This window comes from Henckelia pumila, chromosome 4, assembly GCF_033568475.1.
Source record: "Henckelia pumila isolate YLH828 chromosome 4, ASM3356847v2, whole genome shotgun sequence".
In the NCBI taxonomy this organism is placed as follows: domain Eukaryota; kingdom Viridiplantae; phylum Streptophyta; class Magnoliopsida; order Lamiales; family Gesneriaceae; genus Henckelia; species Henckelia pumila.
In genome coordinates, this window is record NC_133123.1 from 208,008,740 (window position 1) to 208,035,670 (window position 26,931).

At 37.2% G+C, this 26,931-nt stretch overlaps 1 protein-coding gene across 1 annotated transcript; it reads right to left on the reverse strand.

Annotated features, from left to right (window-relative positions):
* Positions 1-14,089: 14,089 nt before the first annotated feature.
* Positions 14,090-16,847, reverse strand: LOC140865411 (probable NADH dehydrogenase [ubiquinone] 1 alpha subcomplex subunit 5, mitochondrial). The gene is made up of 2 exons (XM_073270050.1): positions 16,484-16,847; positions 14,090-14,610 (listed from the first exon to the last, which is right to left on the reverse strand). The coding sequence occupies exons 1-2, from the start codon at positions 16,800-16,802 to the stop codon at positions 14,414-14,416; spliced, it is 516 nt and encodes a 171-aa protein (XP_073126151.1). The 5' UTR covers positions 16,803-16,847; the 3' UTR covers positions 14,090-14,413.
* Between the last annotated feature and the right edge of the window lie 10,084 nt (positions 16,848-26,931).

Genomic DNA, 26,931 nt, shown 5'->3' on the forward strand with positions numbered 1-26,931 from the left:
AACCAATAGATTTTGGTTAGCGTACAGTACGGTCCCTTCATCCATATATCCCGATCGAATCAACAACCATTGGTATATCGAGAGTCGTTCGAGATTCGATAACTATGCAATACATCTTGAAGATCAAATAATGACATCGCATGTGTTACTAAGAAACCATTTCTTAAAACACATCATGTACTCTGGCCAGAGATTCGTCACACTAATATCTCCTCAGATCGCATAGGATATCCACACTCGCAAGTATGTGGTGAATCCTTGACAAAAGCATCGACTCCTATATGTGTTGTAACTGTACCCAATCCCAACACCTGATGACCCCAATAGAGTCGGTAAACGAGTCAAAGCACAGTACTAGCATATAGAGTCTCAATGATGTTTCAAGTAGTAAGGACTAATGGTGTAAAACCAAAACCTCGGACTTTATCCACTCGATAAGTGATAACCACTTGGAAAGTTTGGATAGGGTAGTTCGATCATTCATCGTATGAATATCCATTTGCATGCTTCGAACATCTCTATATTCCTTACCAATGAAACGTGGTACTCTGCATCGCAAATGCTAGTCTCAAAATCGAGCGATCCTTATCCTTATTATCGGACGGCTCAATCGACTAGGAACAGTTTAGAATATACAGTGACTATAAGATGTGTTTCATGATAGACATCTCCATGTTCTACCACATCTTACATACACTATAGTTTATTCAAGGTCTTTATCAAAACAACAATAGTATATCACAATATAACAATATGAAGAAAGATAAAGTCATTGCCATTAATAAAAGTGTAAATTATATTAAACAAAAGATTGTTTATACAAAGAGTCATCAAAGCCCTTAGCCACAAGTTGGCTCACCGGGCACCCACTCTTTCATATATGTCTCTTTCTGTCTTCTATGTATTACTGCTCTTCATCTCTTTTATATAGGGATGAATTGAAACTGCTCTTTAATTCAAATTGCATTTGTACAGTGATAGTACAATACCGTTGTGATGGTACTCTGTCCTTCTGCAGCTTTTGCAGCGTCAGCTTTGTACGGGAAACTCTATCCGCAAGTGATAGACTGATATCAAGAATTCAATCTTGGTCAATGTAGTTTTGGATAGTTCAGTCTAGTATTGTCCAGTTTTGGTAATTCAGTTTGACTCGCTGGAGCATTTTGTCTTGTGACAGTTTGATTCAGTTTAGCTCCGTAAAATGAATCCAGTTTTACTTGTTTAGCTCAGTTTGGTTGACATGACTGGTAATGTCTTCGGTTTGGCTTTGGTGAAAGTCAATTTAGTTTAGGTGGCTCTTCAGTTTAGTTCGTAATCTTGTCCATTTTACGTCTTCAGTTTTGCTCATGGACAAGAGCAGTTTACCTCTGTATTTCATACAGTTTTGTCAATACCAAAACCACGTATGTTCCAACATAGCATATTTGATCTAAATAAATCGACAAAACTGGATCTTTCAATTATAGCAATCTCGATTGTTAGATTTCAAGGATTAACTGTTTTCTCAAAGCAAAAAACTATTTTTAATTAATATGGATCACAATTGTGCCTAGTTTATTATTGAAAAGCTTTGACTGGATCCTGGGTTTGGTTACTTAAATTAAGAAAACACAAAAATTTTAGTGGCTATTCCTATTCTCGAATATGATTGAATTTAACGGTTTATGTTATGGAAGAAAAACGTGTATATTTGATTCTAAGGTTAATTGCTAGAAACTGCATGAATAGATTATTTGTTAGCCAATGAACAGTGATACAATTGAATATGGAAACCCCTTGAATAAAAGTTTGGTAAATATTGAATTTCACCTTTAATAATCATTCCTCTCAGTTATTTAGTTCTCGTCTATTTTTATTATTATTTATTATTGAATACCAAAAATGTAATGCCCCAAATTTATCTTAATTGAGTTTATTTGAGATAATCGGAGATTACAGAATTCAAGAGCCGATTTGATTTTGATCAGGGTCTATTTTTCAATTTTCAGAATTTTCAGGGACTAAAATGAAAATATCAATTTTATTAGATATTTAAGAGGCTTTGACTTGTCTTCTCCATTATACCTTCCTCCTACATTGCCTTTCCTCCATTGTAGGCGCCCAAATAATTTCTTCAAGCTTTTAGATCCCGGTTTTCGGTCGACTCGTCCGTTAGAATTTTAATCCGAAGGCAGATTAACGATCACAGCAGCGAGAGCTTCGTTCTATCGTAAGTATTTCTCCGATCAGTTATACTTCTATTTTTGGATGTAGATAAAATCGATTGAGTTTCAGTTATATTGCTCTTGAGATAGTTCTTATCGTTTATTTTCAGTCGATTTTGAAATAGAGCATCGTTCGGCATTGTTATGATTTTTTCAAGCATATTTCAAAAATGGATATTTTGAGATGTGTTGGAATTGATTTTTTTTTTTTTTTTTTATGTTTTAGCATTACATTGAGTTGTTTGCAATGTTGTACTGCTGTATGCGTTTCCGATTTGATCAGTTTATAGTCGTTATGCCGCCGGTTTGAGTTTTGGGAATTTGAACCACTTGAATTGTTGAACTTTGGCTATTGGGTTTGTACGTCGTTGTTGATCTTATTTTACCTCCGTACAGATTCGTTTGAAGTGTGTTGAGCCCAAAGTTAGCAGAAGTCGATCGTCGAAGAGTTGGACGAAGAGCGGTAAAGAGTTTACCTTGAGCGTTGTTGTTGTTTAGGTTGTATAGATTTTGATATAACCTCTTTTGTAGCATATCCAGAGTTGAAGCTATTCGAATCGAAAGGTACAAGCAATCATCATGTTAGCGGGATAGCACACTCAAGACAGTGGGTTCTTGAGTTTTCCTTAAATCATATACTTGCATCAATACTTGTTCAAGAATGGGAAACTTGTATTTTGTTGTTTGAACTTTTGTTATATGGCTTAATGCTTTACGTTTTTCTTATGCATTTATCTCGAGCCTAAATCTTTGATTTCAGTGGGCTGTACACCCTTTTTGTTTAGACGATTTGGTGGCTATAATTGAGTGTCCTGGGTGTAGAAGTTCACCTAATGTCAGCATACTCCTTGTAGTCGCACCAAAGTCTAGAGGATGGAGATACGTGACACCACCTCGATCGGGAGAGTCGATGAGTTGTTACGTGATCTCATCCTCAGGATCCCAAAAGCATAGCAGCAATTCCTTGATTATCAGTGTTGATATCCCGATTTTAATGACATGCATTTCATTCGTATTAACATTGAATATGTTGTCTGTATTTCATGTTTTGAGTTAATACTTGTTATTGCATGTTATGTTGCTTTTACTGGGAATATCATTCTCACCGGAATTATCTGGCTGTTGCTTTGTTTTGTATGTGTACTTGGAAACAGGTGGGGCAGGATCAAGTCAGAGGCAGCATGGCTAGGGGTTGAGTTGAGTAGAAGTGAGGACTTGGTGTTTTTGAAAAGTCTCTTTTGTAATCGAACTTATTTTGTATTCGAACTGGTTCTGAGTTGTTTTGAAGAACCTAGAACTGATGCATGATCTATTAATTCGGAGGATTGTTTAACTCTAGCCCTCATGTTTTGTATTTGGATCGAACGTTGTACTAATGCATGTTCGAGTTTGATTGCTGTCAAGACTTGTTTGAGAGCTTAGCTTGAGCTGTTTTCTATTTTGCTTATGGTGCAGGGGACGCTCGAGCTGCAGTTTTTAGCAGCCCGAGCGCACCCCCGTTTGATGATCTAGTAAGGCTGGAAAACACCGCGCGCTCAAGCGGCAGCTTTTGCCCGCTCGAGCGCAGCATCAGTTTAAAAAAATATTTCTTTTCTTGATTCTGTAACGCCCCAAATTTAGCCTAATCGAGATTTTAGGAGATTAGGATTGATAATCAGAGATTAAGAAATTCAAGGATTTAATTGTTTTTCAAAAAGGGACTGAACTGCAAATTTTGGATAATTCAGGGACCAAAGTGTAATTTTTCCATTTTGACTTAATCAATAGTATAAAAAGGAGATAGAGAAGCGTGTGATGCCATTCTTCTTCCTTATTCTTTCTTCTCCATCGCCTTCCTCCATTATAACACCTCCCAAGCTTTTTAGATTTCTTTTTGAGCTCGATCCGTCCATTAGAAATTCAATCTGAAGACAGATTAGCGATCACGGCTGCGAAAACTCCGTTCTAACATAAGTTTTCTTCGATCCAGTATACTTCGATTTTGGGATGTTGTCAGAATTTGTTTAAATTCGGATATGTCGTTCTTGAGCTAGCATGTATCGTATATTTGAATCTGGATCGGAAAAAGAACGTCGTTTGAATTTGTTATGATTTTTAGGGCATAATTCGAAAGTTGGGTTTTAGAAATGGTTGGTTATTTGATAATTTGTTATTTTTGGGAGTTGTTTTGGATCGTTATATTGCTGTCTGTGATTTTCAATTAGTTGATTTATATCTGTTATTCCGCCGATTTGAGTTTGGGATTTTGATTCATTTGAATTGTTGAACCGTTGGCAGCTGGGTTTGATTGTAGTTGTTGATCTTTTTTTTTCCTCTGTACAGATTCGTTTGAAGTTGATTGTGCCCAGAGTTAGCAGTAATCTATCGTCGAAGAGTTGGACGAAGAGCGGTAAAGAGTTGGACATTGAGCCTTACATACTTGCATCAATACTTGTTCTAGAATGGAAAACTTGTATTTTGATGTTTGAACTTTGTTATTATGGATTAATGCTTTATATTTTTCTTATGCATTCATCTCGAGCCTAAATCTTTGATTTGAGCGGGCTGTACGCCCTTTTGTTAGACGATTTGGGGGCTATAATCGTGTGGCTTGGGTGTAGCGGTTCACCTAGTGTTAGCATACTCCTTGTAGTCGCACCAAAGTCTAGAGGATGAAAATACGTGACACCACCTCGATCGGGAGAGTCGGTGGGTTGTTCACGTGATCTCATCCTCGGGATCCCAAAAGCATAACAACAATTCCTTGATTATCAGAGTTGATATCCCGATTTTAAAGACATTCATTTTATTTGTATTAACATTGAATATGTCTGTATTTCATGTTATTGAGATATTACTTGTTATTGCATGTTACGTTGCTTTTACTGGGAATATCATTCTTACCGGAGTTATCAGGTTGTTGCTTTATTTTGTATGTGTACTTGGCAACAGGTGGGGCAGGATTGAGTCAGAGAATACCAGGTTAGCACCAAGAGTGAGAGATAGAAGTGGGACTTGGTTTATAAGTCGAATCAGCATGTCAATCTAGTTTATGTTGGAACATGTTTAGAACTCGAACTTCTTATTATCTGTTGTATCGTTTATGCGAGTATTGAGGTTTGTATGCTGTTGTTGCATGTGTTTTATACTCTTTGCGATGTATTGTATGAATTTTGGAGTTGATTTGGTATGCTTAACTTCTGGAAATTCTTGTTCAGAGCTCGCCGCTCGATCGGTAGAGTTGAACCGATCGAGCGAGAGAGCTGCAGCCTATTCTTTGTTTTTTCAAAAAGCTTGCCCACTCGGTCGGTTGAACTTTACCGATCGAGCGGTGCTGGTATTTTCAGTCGGGCAGAAAGTTTTGGATTTCTTGCTCGCTCGATCGGTTGAGTTCTACCGATCGAGCGAGGCACTGTTTATTTTTAAAAAAAATTCTTTATTGCTTTTATTCTTGGATCTTGTATGCTTCATTGTTGTTTATATCCGAGATTAGATGTTTAGAACCGAGGTCTCACATTAAGTGTTATCAGAGCGATAAGTTCTTGGTTGAACTAGAAGTGAGCGGGGTAGATCGAGTCCGCATGATTTGTTTTCTCGCATGTGTTTGAATTCTTTAAATGGTTATTTAAACGTCTTGCGAGCATGCTTTATTATTCCATGAACTATTTGAATTACAGGATTATGTTATTTAAATATTAAAGCATGATATATATTTGAATTGCAGATTTAATTATTCTTGATATGGAATGATATTTTTGAATAAAGATTAAGGACACGAGATTTTTGAATTGAGATATTTGTGTCCTAATTTTTTTGAATATGATATATGTTTCCTCGATGAATTTTGATCAGGAAACATTCAGTAGCAACCCCGATTGAACATATTTGTTCTGCGACAGAAAGAATGGATGTCACTCCGACACCGATGGAAGCACTTTTGTTGAGGTTTCAGTCGTTCAACCCACCGACTCTGAAGAGTAATGAAAATGTTGTGGAGTGCGAGAATTGGATAGAAGAAATCGATCAGTTGTTTGATTCTCTTGACTACACCGAAGAGCCTCGAATTCGGTTAATAGTGTACCAAATTCAGGGGATGGCCAAAGGTTGGTGGATTTCAAGGAAAAAAGCCTTGGAGAATCAAGGTATGGTTGTTTCTTGGAGTTTATATAAAGCAAAATTTCTTTGATAGATTCCGTTCCAACAACCGAATAGATATAGAGGAAGTAATACAAGAGATCATTTGCAACCAAGAGGGAAACAATTCAAGAAGTCTGGGAGCAGTTCTTCTAGATCCAGCGGATCAAAACAGTTTGGTTCAGGGCGCCCTTTTATGTAACGACCCACATCCTTCCACCGCATCCCTCCCCAGCCTATTGCATGGTTTCGGACCGCATGGTTCAATGGGCATCGCACTCATGACCTCCCCACTCCTGGCAGTGGGTTTTGGCCCTCCCCAGGGATCGAACCTTGTATCTCCAGACTTAAGTAAAAAGTTTTATGATTCCTTGTACCATTGAGCTAGCCTATTTGTTTGAATAATAAAACCACCTGTCTCAAACATCTTTACTGTTTGATCCGGAGATCGAGCGCACTGCACATGCTTTGAGAAGAGCTAGAAGAGAAGAAATTGACAGAATGGCTGAAGAGAATGCACAAGAAGCTCCCTTGGTGCCAATTAGAGATAACTTCCGGCCGACAATCCAGGCTCACTATTTTGGCATCGCTCGAGGGATGATAAATGCCAACAATTTTGAAATGAAACCATCGTTGATCAACATGGTTCAGCAGAACCAATTTAAGTAGAGCGCCACTGCCGATCCTCAGCTACACCTGCGCACTTTCTTGGAAATATATGATACGATAAAAATTAATGGTGTGTTTGAGGATATTATACGTTTACGCTTGTTTCCTTTTTCTCTCAGGGATCAGGCGAGGAGTTGGTTGCAATCACTGCCGTTGGGGAGTATCACTACATGGGAGGAGATGGCAGAAAAATTTCTTGCAAAATATTTTTCTCCTACCAAATCCACCCAACTGAAGATTGAAATCAACACATTCAGGCAGATGGACTCTGAACAGCTTTACGAGGCATGGGAAAGGTATAAAGAGTTATTAAGACATTGTCCTAACCATAAATTTGCATATTGGGAGCAAATTGAGATGTTCTATAATGGACTGAATGCGCCTACTCGATTGTCGGTGGACTTTGCTGCTGGAGGTACCATTTTTACTAAGGACCATGTACATGCCTATGATATGTTGGAGCAGATGACGATCAATAGTTTTCAATGGTCATCTGAGCGTATGGGAGTCAAGAAGCCAGTTGGAGTGTATGCAGTGGATCCTCTCACATCTATCACTGCTCAATTATCTGCACTGACTACACAGGTAGCTGCGTTGAATAAATTGAGTGTTGCAGAACCAGCAGGTGTTCCGGGTGCTATGGATGAATCTCACTATCCTTAACAAGTGCAGTACATAAACCAGAGAGGTTATGGAGCTTACAGAGGTAATCCTGTACCTAACACTTATGACCCTAGTTTGCATAATCATGAAAATTTTTCGTATGCTAACAATAGAAATTGTTGAATCCTCCAGGGTTCATTACAAATGAGGGTGAGGGTAAGCAGTTTTTGGAGGATATTGTTAGTACATTTGTGCAGGAATCTGGTAAAAGGATGGCGAGGACTGAGACTCGCCTGGACAGTTTAGAGATGCACATTGCTAACATGGGTGTTGTACTTCAATCTTTGGAGACTAGCATTGGGCAGCTGGCGAATGCCTTGAAAGATAACAACAGAGGCCAGTTCCCTAGCAACACTGAAGTAAATCCCAAGGAGCAGTGTAATGCTATCACGTTGAGGAGTGGGAATCAGGTGGATATTGAAGAAGGAAAATCTGAGAGCAAGACGTCTGAAAAAGGTGTAGTTGAAGAGAAGGAATTCGAGGAGAAAGAGATTGAACCTGAACCTGAGCCAAAACCGATGTACAAGCCTCCACTTCCATATCCTCAGAGGTTCAAGAAAAAAGCTCTTGATGTGCAGTTCTCCAAGCTCTTGGAGATTTTTAAGAAGATTCATATCAACATCCCCTTTGTTGATGCTTTGGAACAAATGCCAAATTATGCGAAATTTATCAAGGAGGTAATGTCCAAGAAAAAGAGGCTGCTAGAGAACGAGATGGTGACTCTAACTGAAGAGTGCAGTGCGGTGCTTCAAAAGAAAATGCCAAAAAAGCTGAAAGATCCAGGGAGTTTTACTATTTCTTGTTCTATTGGTGGTTCTCATTTTACTACTGCACTATGTGATTTAGGGGCCAGTATTAATCTAATGCCATTATCTATTTAAAGGGCCTTGGAGTTGGGAGAGATGAAATCGACCATGATTTCATTGCAGTTAGCGGATAGGAGCATCACATATCCATTGGGTATTGTCAAAGATGTGCTAGTCAAGGTGGATAAATTCATCTTCCCAACGGATTTTGTGATCTTGGACATAGAAGCGGATCATGGTGCTCCACTGATTTTTGGGAGACCATTTTTGGCTACGGCAGATGCCGAAATTGAAGTGAAAAAGGGTGAATTGTCGATGGGTGTGGAGTGCGAACGGATGATTTTTAACTTATTCAGGAAGACACCTAATCCACCCATTCAAGCATTATGCTTAATTGAATCGGTTGTGAAGTTGGAGAGCTGTCAAAGAGCCGATATTGAGGTTGAATCAAAGAAGAACACGCCAAATTTACCAACGAAGAAGGCCACAAAGAAAAAGAAAGAAAAATTTAAACGGCGGTTCGTGAAATTTATTTGGCGAATGAAAGAGAAGGGAAAGACTTAATCGCGGTAAAATTCGGGCTGACGACTATAAACCAAGCGTTTTTTGGGAGGCAACCCAAAATTTTTATTTTCGTTTTAGTTTATTTTATTTCTTATTTATTTTTGTTGATTTTTTTCTTTATTTATTATTATTTTTAGTTAATTAGTTTTTTTATTATTTTTGAATGTTTTTTTTTTGGGTATTTTTGTGGCTTAATTTTATAAATTCGTGATTATTTTCAGGAATTGAGAACTCTTGTCAAAGTTCCATGTGCGCTCGCGCAAGCTTAGAGGCGGCCGCTCAAGATTGTTATTTCAAATCAGAAGTTTATGCGCCCCCGCTCGTCACCCATCCCGCGCCCGCACTTCCTCTACGTATTGATGTCAGTCCAACCGCGCAGCTACGCGCGCAATCGTGCAGACTTTCTGCGCAATCTAAGCGCAAACAACACTCCTCAACAACGCAAACTATGCGTGTCTCAACCGCGCAACTCTTGCGCAAACGAGATCCCCATATGCGCTACTCCAAGCGCAATCGCGCTCCTCTTCAGCACTCAACCATGCGCCAACCAGATATCCATTTGCGCAGAAACAAGCGCAATCGCGCTCCCCATTCCCCATTAGCACATCCCATTGCGCAAACGCGCATTCCCAGTCCTCCCCAATAGCTTAACACATGCGCCAGCAAAATCATGCGCGTTTGAGCTCCCATCTGCCACAATCCGAGATACTGCACATCTTCCCTGCACAAGCTCATGCACTAACCAGCTATCCAATGGTGTTATAACATGAACAAGTGCGCATTACCATCATCCCATGCATTGCCTGATCCTGCTTCTGAAACAAATCCATCTCCTATTCACTTGGCCATTCCAATAAATAAAGGTGTTGCCGCTGCGAGTTCGTTTCCATGGAGATGAGGATGATGATACCGAGTCCTGATGCTCGGTATCGAAGGTACGCGTTCCTTGTTTTTTTTATTTTTTTAATCATTAGGGACAATGATTATACTAAGTTTGGGGGGGGGGGTGAATCGTTGTTGATTTAGTTGAGTAGTTGAGTTTTATTATGTGCTTCAGAGATGAAATTTTTGTTGAGTTTAGTTGTTGTTTAAGTGAGTAGAGTTTAAAAGAAGTCGAAAAATAATTGGATGCATGGCTGATGAAAAAAAGTTTTTGTGCTATAACTGAAATCCATGACTGTCTACCTATCTGACAAATATTTTGATGAAAATGGAACCAATTAGATAAAGAATTTCCTATATACTCTGTGATTAATACTTGAATCTGATTTTTGAAACATACAAACATAGAGATGATTGAGGCATTCTTTGAAATTTTGGGCCTGAATTTTATTGAATAATTTATTTATCCTTAGTTGCTCATTTGAGCTTACACGTATATGAATACATGTGGTACAAAAATCTAAATTTGTTGTGAAAATTATCGTTTACTGCTGATGATTATTTATTCTGCACTGATTAAAATTTGTATGATTTAATTGTGGATTGAGACTTGTCTAGAACTAGTTCGGACACTCTTCGAGGCGAAATACGGGCATAACTATGATTAGAAATGATTTAGGCAATTTTTTTGAAATCTTTTGAGCCTTTCAAGTTATCCCATTAATGCTTGTTATCCCTAGTACCTTGTTTGAGCCTTATTGAAAATCGAATGTCATGAATGTAAACGTGTGATAAACCCTCATTCGTCATTATTTCAAGGTCCTACATTGACTACCTATGAATAGCCTAAACACTAATTCCTACCTTTAAGGGAATAATTTGAATGCTAAAATGTTATATGCTCCTAGTTTTTATTTGTGAATATGGAATGGTGTGGTGGAAGATTTGAAAAGAAATAAAATCAAGAAGGTGGTAGTTAAAAAGAGATGAAAAGAGGATTGAAAAAGAAAAATAATGAATGAAGGAAAAAAAGAAAAAAACTAAAAAATCAATGAAGTAAAAAATAAAAGTGAAAGTGTGAATGAAAAGAAGTTGAAATTAGAGTTTGAGAATAAATTACTCCTTATTTTGAATTCTTAATCCTTCATTTGTAGCCATGAGCCAAGCCTTGCATTATAAGATGATTAAGTCTTATTGACCGAGTCTCAGTTGCCCAATATACTAGTGGAGAAGAGTTGCGAGAATTTAGCCTATGGATTGTTGATTGATACTTTTAATGATTATGAATTTTGATCGAAATACGCACACACTATTATTCTTTGCATTTAACCGATTGTGAGTGTTTTTTATTAATATCCTAATTTTGATCATATGCTACCTTGAAAAGTCCTCATGATATATGAATGTGTGAATTGAACTTGGATAAGAGTGTTTTGAAACGTGAGTTGCGGAGATTGTAAGTTTATGCGGTTATTTGGTTATGATTAAAATTTTCAAGTGTTAGTAGGTTGGATGAGATTAGATTTGAATATTTAAAATTATTTCTGAAGCCATCGCTCCATAATATTTCTTGTTGGTTTTTGGTGATATGAAGTTTTTGGAAGATATTTTTTTGATAGTTTTGCTCGGGACTAACAAAAGTCTAAGTTTGGGGGTATTTGATAAGTGTATTTTATACACTTAAATTAATTATGATTTTAATTGTTAAATGTTTGTTTCGAGCAGATTTATGCGGAGTTTTGTTGTTTTTTGTCTTTGTAGGGAATTATGGAGATTTTATGGAAAAGAAGAAGAAAATAAGAATTTAGAAGAGAAAAGAATAAAATGGGAGAAAAGAAGAAACAGTAAAAGAAAAGAGAAAAAGTTAATGGACTTCTTAGTTGGGTTTGTTGTTAGCGCTTACCTTAGCGCTAAAGAGAAGAATTCTAGAGCTAACGCGCTGCTTTTGTGGAGATTGGAGATTGGAGTTTTGGAGCGCCCGCGCCCGGTGGAGATTTCAGCGTTTTAAAATTATCGGGAAGAAAACTTTTATATTTTCTTGGGCTTTTAATTGCCATGTATAAAAGGAAATTGAAGTCAGAGATAGAAGGGAGAGCCGCCACACACGCATACTTACACATCAGAGAAAGATTTGAGATTTGATCGTGAAATTTCTGAGGAATTCTGGAGCTTTACTTGAAGAACGAAGACGGAGATCGAGAGTTCGGACACGGCATCACATCGACGGATTTTTTTTCTTTATATTTTATTTATTTAATTCTGAATATGTTTGGATTTTTGAACATGATTTGTTTTATTCAGAATTTTATTATAAACTAATTTTTTAGAGTCTAGAGGTTGGATGGAACCTGGTGTAGACGCTTTCATGAATTTTTGATTTTATTGAATTAAGTTTCTTATAGATTAATTATTTTTTATAGAATTGATTGTCTTTTCAATTATATGATCAATAATTTTTTTGTTATATTTATTTGAAATATGACACTCGGGAGAGGAGATTTTGAATAGGACCAATAGAAAATACACTGTTATTTATTTATATAGCTCGGGAGAGTATATAATTTTAACAGAGCTTTTAAAAATAATATTGTTTTGTGATAGATCACTGCAAGTAGATTCTTAATAGGGATATTGGAATTGAATTGTAGTTGAAAAAAATTATTTGTTGCTCGGGAGAGGGAAATAATAAACTTAAGTGTTCTTGTCTATTAATTGACTGGAATTCATGAAACTAAATTAATTAGGATTGATTGTTGTTGAAACCAGGTGAAATCTATACCTCTAGACCATTTTTCTATGATTGATTATTTCTGAAAGTTGTGTGCGTGCTATTAAAAAATCATTGATTATTTGTCCAGGTGAAACACTAGGTTTCGTTTTGACATGTACTTTAAAAAAGTTTTTAGTCTTGAAAAAAATCTTAAAGAATGTTTTTGGATAAGGTTTTTATAAAATATTTTTGAAAAAGTGTTCTCCAAGTATAGTTTTTAAAGAATGTGTTTTGATAATGAAACTATGAAAAACAAAGATGAACAACATTACTTTTAAACTGTTAAAATATTTTTATAGAATAATTGTTTAAACACACATTTATTTTTAAAACAACTTTTAAAATATTTTATAAAAAGTTTTTAAAAAATATTTTTATAAAAACATTTTATAAATATATGTCCAAACGGAACTCAAGTGTTTAAAAGGATAACTCTACCAAGTACCAAATCTCATTTCTCGGACCACCTTGATCTCAAGCTTGGAATTGGATGCTCATGGCATGTTAACGAGTATTAATTTTCCAGCATTTCACGAGATGATATTCAATTCTGTTTCCCTCTTTAGCATTCTTCGAGCCTACGGTATGTCGCAATTCAAAAACGGGACAAGGAATATTCATGAGTACATTGTCCAAGCCTGTCTAGATTAGGAATCAATGAATATGCAAGGGGATATTATTCTTGATGCTTATGTAGTGTCATGCATACAGTAATTACCTCGAGACTTAAAGTAATGTTTGAGAAAGCTTCTAAGAAGCACTTCTCAGTTTTTTCTTAACAAAATTTTGAAATTTTGTAAAATTTTATTAAGAAAAAGCCGATAAATGCTTTCTAAATCTCTCCCAAATACTAGATTAATCGAATAAGATATCACAAATAAAACCTTACAAATCAGTCGCTCACACGACTATGATTAAAGATGAGAACTGTGGCCATGAATCCTATTTCATTGCATGGGAATGTGCTGCTTGGAGAAGAAATGACAAACAAAGGACTAAAGCTAAATTCTTCGTAATTAGAGTCCTACGCTCTTCTGCAAAGAGTATATGATAAAACTGGGTGCCTCGCTCTGGTATATAACACAGTGGTGGATTCTAAATTCGTCGCAAATCCACCATCGACCATTCCCCCTAAACCCCTCCCATCACCTCTTGATCAAATTCTTGAATCCAGCCCTGCTCGAGTAGATGGAATTTTGGCTTTAGAGGCATATAATTATGGTCCTAGAAGAAATTGACCACATGACGTGCCGGACAGGAAAAAAAAACCTACTGGATTTCGGTTTAATTAATACTTATTGGTAAACACAAACTTTTGCAAAACTATCTTATCGGTTAATTTTGAGAGACATACCTCTTACTCGACTCGAATAAACAAGAGTGATGTTAAAGGGAATTTACATATTGAAAATACAATGTAAACTCAAACAACGTAAGGCTTAAACTCGACCAAATTAATACAGTTTCAGTTTGGCGCACAAGGCCAGTGACATTCCAATATAAGTTGTTTTATTTCCATCAGGATATTTGTTTTGATAAACTAAATGAGTTTATGAAAAGCATAAATCAAAATTATTAGCTAGAACAGGAGCTTTGGTCAACCTGATTAAATTCTGATTGATTCAAGGAAATGGATGTTCCAGGTATGTAAACAAGAGAACACAATAATCACACTGCATCGGACAATTCAGATTGCAACCGGCGAGGGTGGTCGCCAGTCCATGAAAAGACACCGAGGTAAATTACGCGATCGCAGGATCCTCTTTCTTTGAGCTCGAAATAGCTTGATTTAAGGTGCCAGTGTCAACAGCTTCCAACGTCTTATAAAACTCTTCTGGGAGAGGACCGGGTCGATGCAAGGGAATATGCTTCGGCACTGGAGCATCATTCTCAATAACTTCACATTCATAGTCATCGGGAATACCCCATGGGTTCCATTCTGCAATCGGAATAAGAAATTCGTGTAATCCAAACTTGAAAAGCAGCGAGTTCAGTTGGTCGCGTGACAGTTTAGAAGGTAATATAAAATATTATAATTCTTCCATGGAGCCTGAATGGGTTACAACATAAAAACAGTAAGTTTTTACAATGCCAGAATTCTTAAAAGGCATTTCATCACAAACTACAAGATAGAGACTATGCAAAACATGAAATATCATGTTTGAGTCAACAATGACATTAAGTCCAGATAAATACTTCGAAGATTTATGAACTGTACTAGCCATATAGTCATCCATGTTAAAGAAAAGCCCTTTCTCGATGCCAAACCTTAGGCAACTGTGCGAGGAAACACAAATAAAAACAACATTTCATTATCAAATTCCGAGAATCAAGCACCAGAGATTAGGGGAGTTAAACTAGGGGTTGGTTCAACTTTGGATGAAAATTCGAACCAAACCATATACCATCAGTTTCATAAAATTTCAAACCAAACCAAACCATGAATATTTTAATAACCAAACCAAACCAAGAAATTCGGTTTGGTTTGGTCTGGTTTGGATGATCAATTTTGAGTTTCACAGTGAATTCGTGTATGAGTCTTTGTTATTTGGAAAATGCAGCGATTGACACTAGGTAGAAGCAAAGTGATCAAATATCGTGGATTAGAATGATAATAAGTCCAGTACCATAAATTCAAATAATTATGTAGATTTAAGATTTTTGCAAGTTATAAAAATAACTAAATTTTTAGGGTTATGAACTTATGATTACTTTTATTTAGGTTTGAATCTGCAACAATAAATTCTCAATGTAAGTGGAGTATTCACAAAACTCAAAAATATTATGACATAATACTAATCAAATAAAATACCTCTATATTAAAAAAAATCATACTCACTCACCAAAATTTATAACATGTTTTTTCATATTAATATAATAGATCTGGTTTGGATTGGTTCGGTTTATTTTTATCTAAAACTTGCACCAAACCAATCTTTTCGGGTTGGTTGATTTTAAAACTAATCCAAACCATGACAAACTAAAAACAAATCTAAAGCATGCGGTTTGGTTTGGTTTCACAATTTGGTTTGGTTTTTGAATATCCTTGCCAGAAATCAACAACACAAAATCTTTTATCCCACTAAGTGGAGTCAGATATATGGATCCAACTACGGCTTTGTATTCCATTTCCTGTTATATCTTCATCTGTATTTAGATAATGGATATCATGCTTAATCGTTATTATCCAAGTTTTTTTTTTTGTCTCCCTCTTTGTCTATCAATATGAGTATTAATCATGGTCTCGCATCTCCTAACTGGAGCTTTCATTGGCCTCTTTGCACCAGAGATCAAGTGGACTAAAAACTATCTCGGGTTTGTTTAGATAACTAAATCCTTGAGCCTGATTTGTCACATTTGGAAATTTGGCCAAAGACTAATAAGAATAACAAATAAACACTTTCGGATCAAGATGTGTTAACTGAATATGAATCACAATATACTAGGAGTTCACAAGTATAAGAAACCATATAATGAGAAAACACCAAACTAGAAATAAAAAGAAAACTCCCAAGAATAAGCAGGTTCATAAGGCAAGATCATAGTCAAAGCTAGTTAATTTATTCAATGTTTCTCAAATATTGAAAAAATGGTTTCCTGGACATGATTTTTTTTATAAAAAAAAATTTATTCAAAGCTACTATCAGAAATTTCCCCGACTAATTATAAACTAAGCACTCAAAGCCGCATACATATAGCATTAATATTTCACTCGATGGTTTAAAAACAGACAGAAAAAAGCACAAAAGAAAAAAAAAAATCTTGCCAAATGCTTCAAAATAAAATTATATAAATAAAAAAATAGCACACACCAATCATGTGACCGATGAGCTTGAGCTCATCCTGAGCTTCTTCGATCAGCTCCTCGACCTGGCCACATCCGAGCTTTTTCTCGATGGATTCCCAATCCGCCTCCTCCTGACAGACCTTGAGGCGGTGGCGAGTGAAACTCTCCACGGATTTCCGGTAGCCCTCGTCCTCCGGCACCGCCTTGATCTCGTTTAGGGTTTTGGAGTAAAGTCCGATCAGCACTTCTCTAGCATTAGGGACGACGTCAAGGCCTACGATTCCCGTAGTCTCCTTCACTCTCGCCGCCATCATCAACGGCCGCGCCACCCGTCGGAGAAACATTTTGAGATCCTCGGTGGATTCAGCTCAACTGACAATTGAATCACTCAGTCGATAAATGTAATTTCTAATCAGACGCTTGAAAATGGGCTCTAAAGAACAAATTGAACTGGGTTGAAATAGTAAGCCCAATTTACAAATGAACCCAATTACAGAAATAAATTGGTTGTGGAATGATTTTGTTTCGAAAGATTAAATTTAAAACAAAATATTGAAATTATGTAAAATTTTTATAATAAATATTATGAAATTATATTTGTGTTAATATTATTAGGAGTGTATTTAAAATATTATCTGATGCATTTAAATATAATCTAGAGATATAATATTTTTTTTTGAATGTAGAGATATAATATTTTTGATAATGAGAAAAGTTAAATTTTAAGATTAAAAATTACATCAAGAGGAACAAATAATAGAAAAAACATATTTTTCAAAAATTCAGATTTTTTTGTAACCATATAATAATAATAACCTTATGACGGATAATAGCTACATTTCTTCATATACGTTGTCTACTTGTATATGTCTTGTGGGTCCCACATGATTTATGTGGGACCCACATAATTAGATCAATCATAACACTCCACACCACCCATGGGGTATTAAATTTTCCTAAAGGAGATCATCTCGAAATAACCCTCCTCACTTGACAAAAAATTTATCCTATTTGTCTCACCGTCATGGCCAATCCATTTCCGTGGTTGTCCAGCCAGCGCTAGAGTTGAAATAGGAGCGACCCAATGACTAGGGGAATTTCGGGTTGAATTGACATAAGGGTGCCGGAATATGGTGAAATCGAGGGTTGCTTCGCGTAGGCCAGACCAAACGAGGTCCAATTTCCCGGAGCATTGAACAGAAAAGTCGTCTTGGGGCGGCGACGTCGATGTGGCGGTCGGCCGATCAGGATCCGACAATGACAGTATTAGAAAAAGATTGAGAAATTTTAGGACTTAATTTAAATTTTAAAAAAATATTAAAAATAAGAGTGGACGTAGCGCGACACTAAGTTGGTTCCCACGAAAGCCCTGAACAAAGGCGTGAAGGGTATTCGTATTGTGTGTTTGTGTGTGTGTCTATATATAGTGGACTAAACTAAATTTGACAACATAAAAAATTAAAATAAATTAAATAAATAAATAACATGTGTGACCAAAATTACAATTTTTCGTACCTATATATCCAAACATCACTTATTCACTTCAACATCGTACACATGCAAAATGATCAAAATAAAATTTAGACTCGACATTTTCTGTTGGCATTAATATATATGATATTGAAGATTACACAATGCTATCCAAGTATTCGACCAACCAGTAAACACAATCAAGAATAAGAAAATACAATAAGCATCAACCCAAAATCCAATCTCATTAACACTTCACAAAGCATGCAAATCAATAAGATAATCAAACCAAGTATAACACCAGTATTTACGTTTTTCAGCTGATAATCCACACCTACTCCACAAGAAAAAAAAACACAACCTTATTTTATTGATCAATAAGGTGATATACAGTTACAATACAAGAGTTTTCTCGATTACACTAAAAAATATTACAATCAAGCTTATTGATCGAGCAAATACTATCGCAGAAAATCAATACAAATATGTGTCAATTAAGCTCGAATAAATCGCAAGTGCAAAAGTCAATTAATAGCATTATGTACTAGAGTACGAGTATCATCCTCAGAGACTGTATCACACAATAATTTACTTATATAAATTCTCTAGCCAACGTTTTTGAGAAATTCTTATATATATTAAAGAAAATTAATACACTCCGCCAAGGTTAAATCACTCAAAAATTAGCGCTTAAATAAATTTTGAAAATTTGTATAATGAAGAAATATGTTGAAATGTCGGTTCACCTACCTCGTAATTGATTTGGACAATTTAAATTTCAAATTCAAGTTCTACTCCCATTTTGACAAGATTCCCTCAATTATCAACACTCTCTCTCGAGTTATGTCAACCTTATTCAATTAATGAAATAACCAAACATCTTTGATTATTTATCACTATTGATCGCATTGTGCTCCTTGAAATCTTATAACTTTCGACCTATTAAACTATAGCTATCAACGTGTACTCAACACCATATTTCTATATGTATTGTAAATCCACGGATTAAGTCACTCGATCTAATTATGAATTCATCTCTCGATATCATTCACAAAATATATATTTATGAATAAGTTAGCTACGCTTCAACATATGAAATAAACACAATGAAAAATCAAGTGTTCATAGAATAGAAGAAATAAATGGTCCAAAACTCAATTGCACATGCGTGTCATGGGGGTAGGACCCCCTAAATTCCAACAAAAATAACGTTTAGCTGGTAAAAATCATCAGAAAATTCAGCCTAAAAAATTTGTTTCCAAAAACAATAATAGTAAACTAGTAAAAGAAAAAAAGAAGTGAGGAAACGGTACGAAATCTCGAGCCTCCTTTGCTTGCCTCCTCGTGTTCTTCGGTCGCCACTCCTTCTGCTTTCTTGTACTTTCCAACGGTGTGTCTTTTTTTTTTCTTTGCCTTGTTTTTCCTTTTTTAAGACTTCTGGAGTCCTCCCTTCTCTTCTTTACCTTTTAAAATCCATGCAGAAGATTATTTTTCTTATCTCGAGCATGCAAGGTTCTGTTTTTCTCTTGATTTTTCACCCAAGCACGCTGGTGTAAGAGTGGGTGCCCAGTGAGCCAACTGTGTGGCTATGGGCTTTGTTGACTCTTTGTATAAACAATCTTTTGTTTAATATTATTTACACTTTTATGGCAATGACTTTATATTACTTCATATTGTTATATTGTGATATACTATTGTTGTTTTGATAAAGACCTTGAATATACTATAGTGTATGTAAGATGTGGTAGAACATGGAGATGTCTATCATGAAATACATCTTATAGTCACTGTATATTCTAAAACCGTTCCTAGTCGATTGAGCCGTCCGATAATAAGGATAAGGATCGCTCGAGTTTGAGACTAGCATTTGCGATGCGGAGTACCACGTTTCATTGGTAGGGAACATGGAGATGTTCGAAGCATGCAAATGGATATTCATAGGATGAATAGTCGAACTACCCTATCCGGACTTTCCAAGTGGTTATCACTTATCGAGTGGATAAAGTCCGCGGTTTTGGTTGTACACCATTAGTCCTTACGACTTGAAACATCATGGAGACTCTATATGCTAGTACTGTGCTTTGACTCGTTTACCGACTCTGAGGGGGTCATCAGGTGTCGAGATTGGGTACAGTTACGACACATATAGGAGTCAATGCATTGTTGTCAAGGATTCACCACATACTTGCGAGTGTGGATATCCTATGCGATCTGAGGAGATATTAGTGTGACAAATCTCTGGCCAGAGTACTTGATGTGATTTAAGAAATGGTTTCTTAGTAGCACATGCGATGTCACTAATTTGATCTTCAAGATGTATTGCATAGTTATCGAATCTTGAGCGACTCTCGATATACCAATGGTTGTTGATTCGATCGGGATATATGGATGAAGGGACCGTACTGTACGTTAACCAAAATCTACTGGTTCTTGTAGGCACTATCAGTGATACCTAGGGAATCATGGGGCGATGTTGCTAGGCGCTTTACCATGATTCGTTGGGCAAGTCGGAAAGTGTTGTTCCGAGTCACAAGGAGTTGTGAGCCCACGGCTAGCTGTATCCCTGAACCATTGAGGGTCACACAGTGTAATGGAGTTTTAATCCCCGTTGAGATAGTTAAATTTAAAGAGTTAAATTTAATGAACTAAGGAGTTGGACTTCTTAAATAAGAGTAAGGGAGTAGGATTTCCTAAAATGACATAGGGATGGACATTTTTGGAAACCACTGAATTCGGATTCAGGAAAATTTATTTTGACTTTAAAACGTGCAGAAATGGTTTCTGTGCACATTGGTGAAATCGTTTCATCAATCGGAGTCACGATGAATTTTATATTAATTTCTGAACGAGCGGGCTTTGCTTGTCGGGCCCCAGCTTATGACTAATGGGCCCTAAGGTGTTAGTGGCCTGCATTATAAATAAGTTATTTCAGTACAGAAATTACACACAACAGGTCATAATTTTTGAGACAGGATTTTCGAAACCCTACCCCTCTCAAAAACGTTTTCGGCCGACCCTCCCCTCTGCCCGAGAAAATTCCGGTCTGTGATTTTGAATCGCAGTAAGGAATAACGAATCAAATTCGTGTATTCTCTTCGCAGAAAACTTCTGATAGATTTTCTAGTGCAATCTATCAGAGGGATTAAACCTCTGTTCGTGGACCTGATTGAAGGCGTTCATCGGTTCCAGGGAGAGACAACAAGAGCAGAATTGTTCTGTTGGTGTCCATTAATCTCGTTGCGAGATTTGAGGTAAAATTTATTTAATTGTTATTTAAATTTTACACACACGTAATTCAATCGATGAACGGTTGATACCCATACCATGGAAACGTTCCATGAAAAATTTTTAAACTTCCGCTGCACCGGGTATCAATCGTAATTGGTCTGGGAACTCGCCAGTTTTGAACAGTGGTATCAGAGCCAGGTTGCTCAGATCAATCGATTGAATAATCAATTGTACAAAATTTTTGAGTCTCGGTTTATGAAACAAAATAAATATTTTTAATAAAAAAAATTTTTTTTCGGGGCAAAACCCGGGCAGCGATTGGATCGCTGCCCGGTGGGGCAGCAATTGTTGCTGCCCCGGGCGGCGCACGGCGCCGCCCAAAGGGGGCGCACAGCGCCGCCCAAGGCGGCGACCGTCGCCGCCCAGGGCAGCGCAGGGCAGCGCTCGGCGCTGCCCAGGGGCGGCGCTCGGCGCCGCCCAGGGCAGCGCACGGCGCCGCCCAGGGGCGGCGCCAGGCGCTGCCCTAAGGGGGCAGCCGGGCTGCCCCCGGCCCGCGCCCCGGGTGCGGGCCAACCCGGGAGTGTCCCGGGTGGCCCGCGGGAAAAATTATATTTTTATTAATTTTAATATTTAAAATTTTATTTTTGGTCCGGTCAAAAATTGTTTTTGATTGGTTCACGAGATTTCGGATCGAATTGTTCGAGTCCGTAAATTTTAAAATTGATTTTGGATAAATTTGAATTTTTGGAAAATTTTAATATTTTATCCGTAAATTGAATTTTGAAATCGATTATTTTGGTACAATTGATGATAAGATATGATCTTATGATATATTAGATAAAATATGATTTTATTTGTAAAATTGGATTTTATAGATAAAATATGATTTTATTTGATATGGAGATAAAATATGATTTTATATGTGAAATGTGATTTTATATATAAAATATGATTTTATCTTGTTTAAATTTGAATTGCCACAGCATGTTATCCAATAAATTAATTTTGAATTAAATGTTATTGGATAAGGATGATCGATTGCCATGACCAATTTTGTAGGTGTATGTTAGGAATTTACATTTTGTCTTTATTGTTGTTGGTTTTATTAATGGGCCTGGTTTATGGCCCGATATGAATGTCATATGTAATAAAAGTGGGCTTGGTTTATAGCCCGTTCCCACCCCCTAAAAATGTATCCCCTACTTGTCATTGTTATTTATTGTAAATACATTAGATTTAGTGGGAGATCAAGATTTGAAGATGGTGGGCCCAGCAGACAATGAAGACTGAAGAAATGTAAATTGGAAGCATATGTAATAGGATTGCATTTGCATACTGCATATTACCTAGGATTGGACTAAGACCCGTGATTGGCAACCACGGGTCAATTAGAAATGGAATCGATCATCCTATATAATATGTGATATTATGATTGTATGCATGTTTAGACATAAATTGCGTGAATCCGGCAATGCATGCAATAAATTAAATATGATGAGACAAATATTTTTATAAATAAAATCCCTCATTTTAAATATGATTTAAAATTTATATCAAGATAAATAAAGGAAATTTAAATATTGTTTAAATGTTCCTACCTTCCATCAACGGTCAATGTATGTGATGCTACCCGCGGATACGGTCCGGCTCATATTATTGGGGGGCCCGTCCGTCGGAAAGCTGTACATTGGATCGACAAATGTTGTAAGTTGGGTGGAACTCCCATGGGATCGGCTCATATTATTGGGGGATCCACATGGCGACCGTCCATCACAACTTAATATTGATGGGTCATCTTGACATGTCACTTTAAACGGCGTCATATTATTGGGCCCTTATTGGACATGAGGTAAATACATGGGGGTTGCTTTGGAAGCAATTGGGCTCTACCTTTTGAGAATTATGGTTGGCTGATATTATTCGGGACCATAAGTTTGTCAATTGGACTCCATGTTCTCACTAAGGAAAAAGTTTCCCGTTTTCACTAGAGGGTAGTGAAATCGTTAAAATAGTGGGAGTGAGATTCATAAAATAAAATTCGCCAATTTTATGTCTTAGTAAATTATTTAAACAATCATCGATAATTGTCTGTTTTATCTCAGTAATCCACATGTTTCTGTTCTCCAACAAAACAAACTTATTGACGCAAACAATACAGAATGATTCCATAAGTTAAGATTGTCCTAAGTTCGGAAAAAGATTTTCTAAGTGTTAGAAAAGGCTTCTCCGAAAACAGCCCCGGCTGATGTAACTAGAGAAATGGTTGGACCATGATCTCAAGGCAAATGTTACATGAAAAATTGGACAAGTCTAAACAAGTTTGCCATCACTGCAAGAAACCCGGTAATTGGAAACGTAACTGCAAGGAATACCCCAAGCAGTTGCGAACTGCAAAGGGTATGTTTTACATTGAAATAAATGCTTTTCTTAATACTACTTCTTGGGTATTGGATACCAGATGTAAATCTCATATTTGCAATGAGTTGCAAATGATAACAAGAAGTAATAGGATAAGGATGGGTGAGACCCAGTCAAGGCTCGGGAATGGTTCCAGAGTTAAATCCATAGCTATGGGAAATATTTATTTTTGCAGAACGGTTTTAAGTTACTTTTGATAGATGTTTTATTTGTTCCAGATTTAATTAAAACATTATTTCTATTTCTATGCTTGATAGAGATGGTTATTCTTGTAATTTTGTGAATGAGATTTGCAATATTTACAAGAATGAATGTTTAATTGGAAATGGACAACTTGAAAACGATCTATACAATTTAAAACTAAAAGACGTTCCAGTGAATTGTATTGACAAACCGGCGACAACAAACAAAAGGAAAATCGATAGTCAAAACCCGGCAAACCTTTGGCACGCTAGACTAGGTCATATTTCCTCAAGGAGGATGAACAAGCTAGTGGGAGAGGGCATGTTTGATATGTCTGATATTAACTCTCTACCTACTTGTGAATCCTGCCTAAAAGGAAAAATGACTAAATCTCCTTTTAAGGGGAAACCTGAGCGTAGTCAGAATCTGTTGGATTTGATCCATACAGATGTTTGTGGTCCATTTAGAGTAGGGACTCAACATGGCCACACCTACTTCATTACCTTTACTGATGATTATTCAAGGTATGGGTATTTATATTTAATGAAATATAAGTCTGAAGCATTTGAAAAGTTCAAAGAATTCAAGGCTGAAGTAGAAAACAAGCTAGGTAAAAGTATTAAAGCACTTCGATCGGATCGAGGTGGAGAATACTTGAGTACCGAGTTTTTGGACTATCTGAAAGAGAATGGGATTCTCTCACAGTGGACTCCTCCTATGACACCACAGCTTAATGGTGTATCGGAGCGTCGTAATCGAACTTTGTTGGACATGGTTCGATCTATGATGAGCTTCACTGAGCTTCCACCTTCGTTTTGGGGCTATGCGCTTGAAACGGCGGTATTGTTGTTGAACAACGTCCACACTAAAGCAGTAGACAAAACACCATACGAGTTATGGAATGGCAAAGCTCCTAAGTATTCATACTTGAGGATTTGGGGATGTCCTGCTTACGTGAAGCGGACAGTGGGAGATAAGTTGGATAGTCGATCCAGCTTATGTTATTTTGTAGGGTATCCGAAGAATTCAATCGGATATTATTTCTATTATCCTGCTGAAACAAAGGTGTTTGTTTCTAGGAATGCCACCTTCTTGGAGAAGGAGTTCTTATTGGATAAGAAAGGCGAGATGATGGAACTCGAAGAAGTTCGAGAAGAACCCAAAATACAAAATAACGATCCTACACCTCAGGAACCATTGCTGGACACGCCTGCACCTAGAAGATCCGAAAGGACTTCTAGACCTCCAGTTCGATATGGTCTTCTTCTTGAAGGGGATCAAGATGAACCCGACATTGGATGTGATCCAAGAAACTTCAAGGAAGCAATTTCTGATGCGGATTCGAATTTATGGCTTGAAGCTATGCAGTCTGAATTGGATTCGATGCATACGAACCAAGTCTGGTCTTTAGTAGATCCTCCCGATGGAATTGTTCCAATAGGGTGTAAATGGATCTACAAAAGAAAGCTTAGGCCTGATGGTAAGGTATTGACCTACAAGGCGCGATTGGTGGCTAAAGGTTATACTCAAAGGCAAGGAGTTGACTATGATGAAACCTTTTCACCAGTTGCTATGTTCAAGTCCATAAGAATCCTTATTGCCATAGCTGCATGGTATGACTATGAGATATGGCAAATGGATGTGAAGACTGCTTTTCTTAATGGAGACATTAAGGAAGAAATCTATATGAAGCAGCCAGAGGGGTTCACATCCATGGGAAGCGAGCATAAGGTATGCAAGCTTCAGAGATCAATTTATGGTCTAAAACAAGCATCAAGAAGTTGGAACCAGAAATTTGATGAAACAATAAAAGATTTTGGTTTCATCAAGAACCCGGAGGAACCTTGCGTGTACAAGAAAGTAGTTAAGGATGCGGTGACATTCTTAGTACTTTATGTTGATGACATCCTACTCATTGGGAATGATGTAGGGATGTTGCAGTCAACAAAGATATGGTTATCAGGTAGATTTTCGATGAAGGATTTGGGTGAGGCATCCTACATTCTTGGGATACAGATCTATAGGGATAGATCTAAGAGAATGATAGGACTCACTCAATCAACCTACATCGATACCATATTGAAACGGTTTTCAATGGATGGGTCCAAGAGAGGACATCTACCCATGTGTCATGGAGTTTCTCTATCCAAGTCTATGTGTCCCAAGACTGATGCAGAGATAGAGAATATGACACATGTACCATATGCGTCAGCTATAGGTAGTATCATGTATGGGATGATATCTACCAGACCGGATGTAGCATTTGCTCTGAGTGTCACGAGCAGATATCAGTCTAATCCTGGTCAGATGCATTGGAAAGCCGTGAAGGACATTCTTAAGTACTTGCGAAGGACTAAGAATATGTTCATGGTTTATGGATGACGAGAACTCAAACTGGAAGGCTATACCGACTCTAGCTTCCAAAGTGATGTGGATGACTCGAAGTCAACCTCTGGATTTGTGTTCATGCTCAATGGCGGTGCTGTCTCTTGGAAGAGTTCCAAGCAGGACACCACAGCGGATTCCACCACTGAGGCTGAATACATTGCAGCATCAGCTGCTGCTAAAGAGGCCGTTTGGATGAGGAATTTCGTCCAAGAGTTGGGCGTCATTCCTGAATTTGTTGGTCCAGTCCCGGTGTACTGCGACAACACGGGTGCCGTTGCTCAAGCAAAGGAACCAAGGTCTCATCAAAGATCCAAACACGTACTGAGGAAATACCACATAATCCGGGAGATTGTGGAAAGAGGAGACATCAGTGTCGAACGAGTGGCCTCTGCAGACAATATCGCTGATCCACTTACTAAGCCTTTGCCAGGACCATTGTTTGACAAACATCGCGAAGCAATGGGTCTACGTAGTATGACTAGTTGGCTATAGGGCAAGTGGGAGATTGTAAGAGTGGGTGCCCAGTGAGCCAACTGTGTGGCTATGGGATTTGTTGACTCTTTGTATAAACAATCTTTTGTTTAATATTATTTACACTTTTATGGCAATGACTTTATATTACTTCATATTGTTATATTGTGATATACTATTGTTGTTTTGATAAAGACCTTGAATATACTATAGTGTATGTAAGATGTGGTAGAACATGGAGATGTCTATCATGAAATACATCTTATAGTCACTGTATATTCTAAAACCGTTCCTAGTCGATTGAGCCGTCCGATA

What these genes read in the sequence shown, in the direction of transcription:
- LOC140865411 (XM_073270050.1), bottom strand. Translation starts at nt 16,802, where the DNA reads ATGTTTCTCCGACGGGTGGCGCGGCCGTTGATGATGGCGGCGAGAGTG. An exon ending in GCTCATCGGTCACATGATTG is followed by an intron (nt 14,611 to 16,483) that starts GTGTGTGCTATT and finishes TTCCGATTGCAG; the next exon opens with AATGGAACCCATGGGGTATT.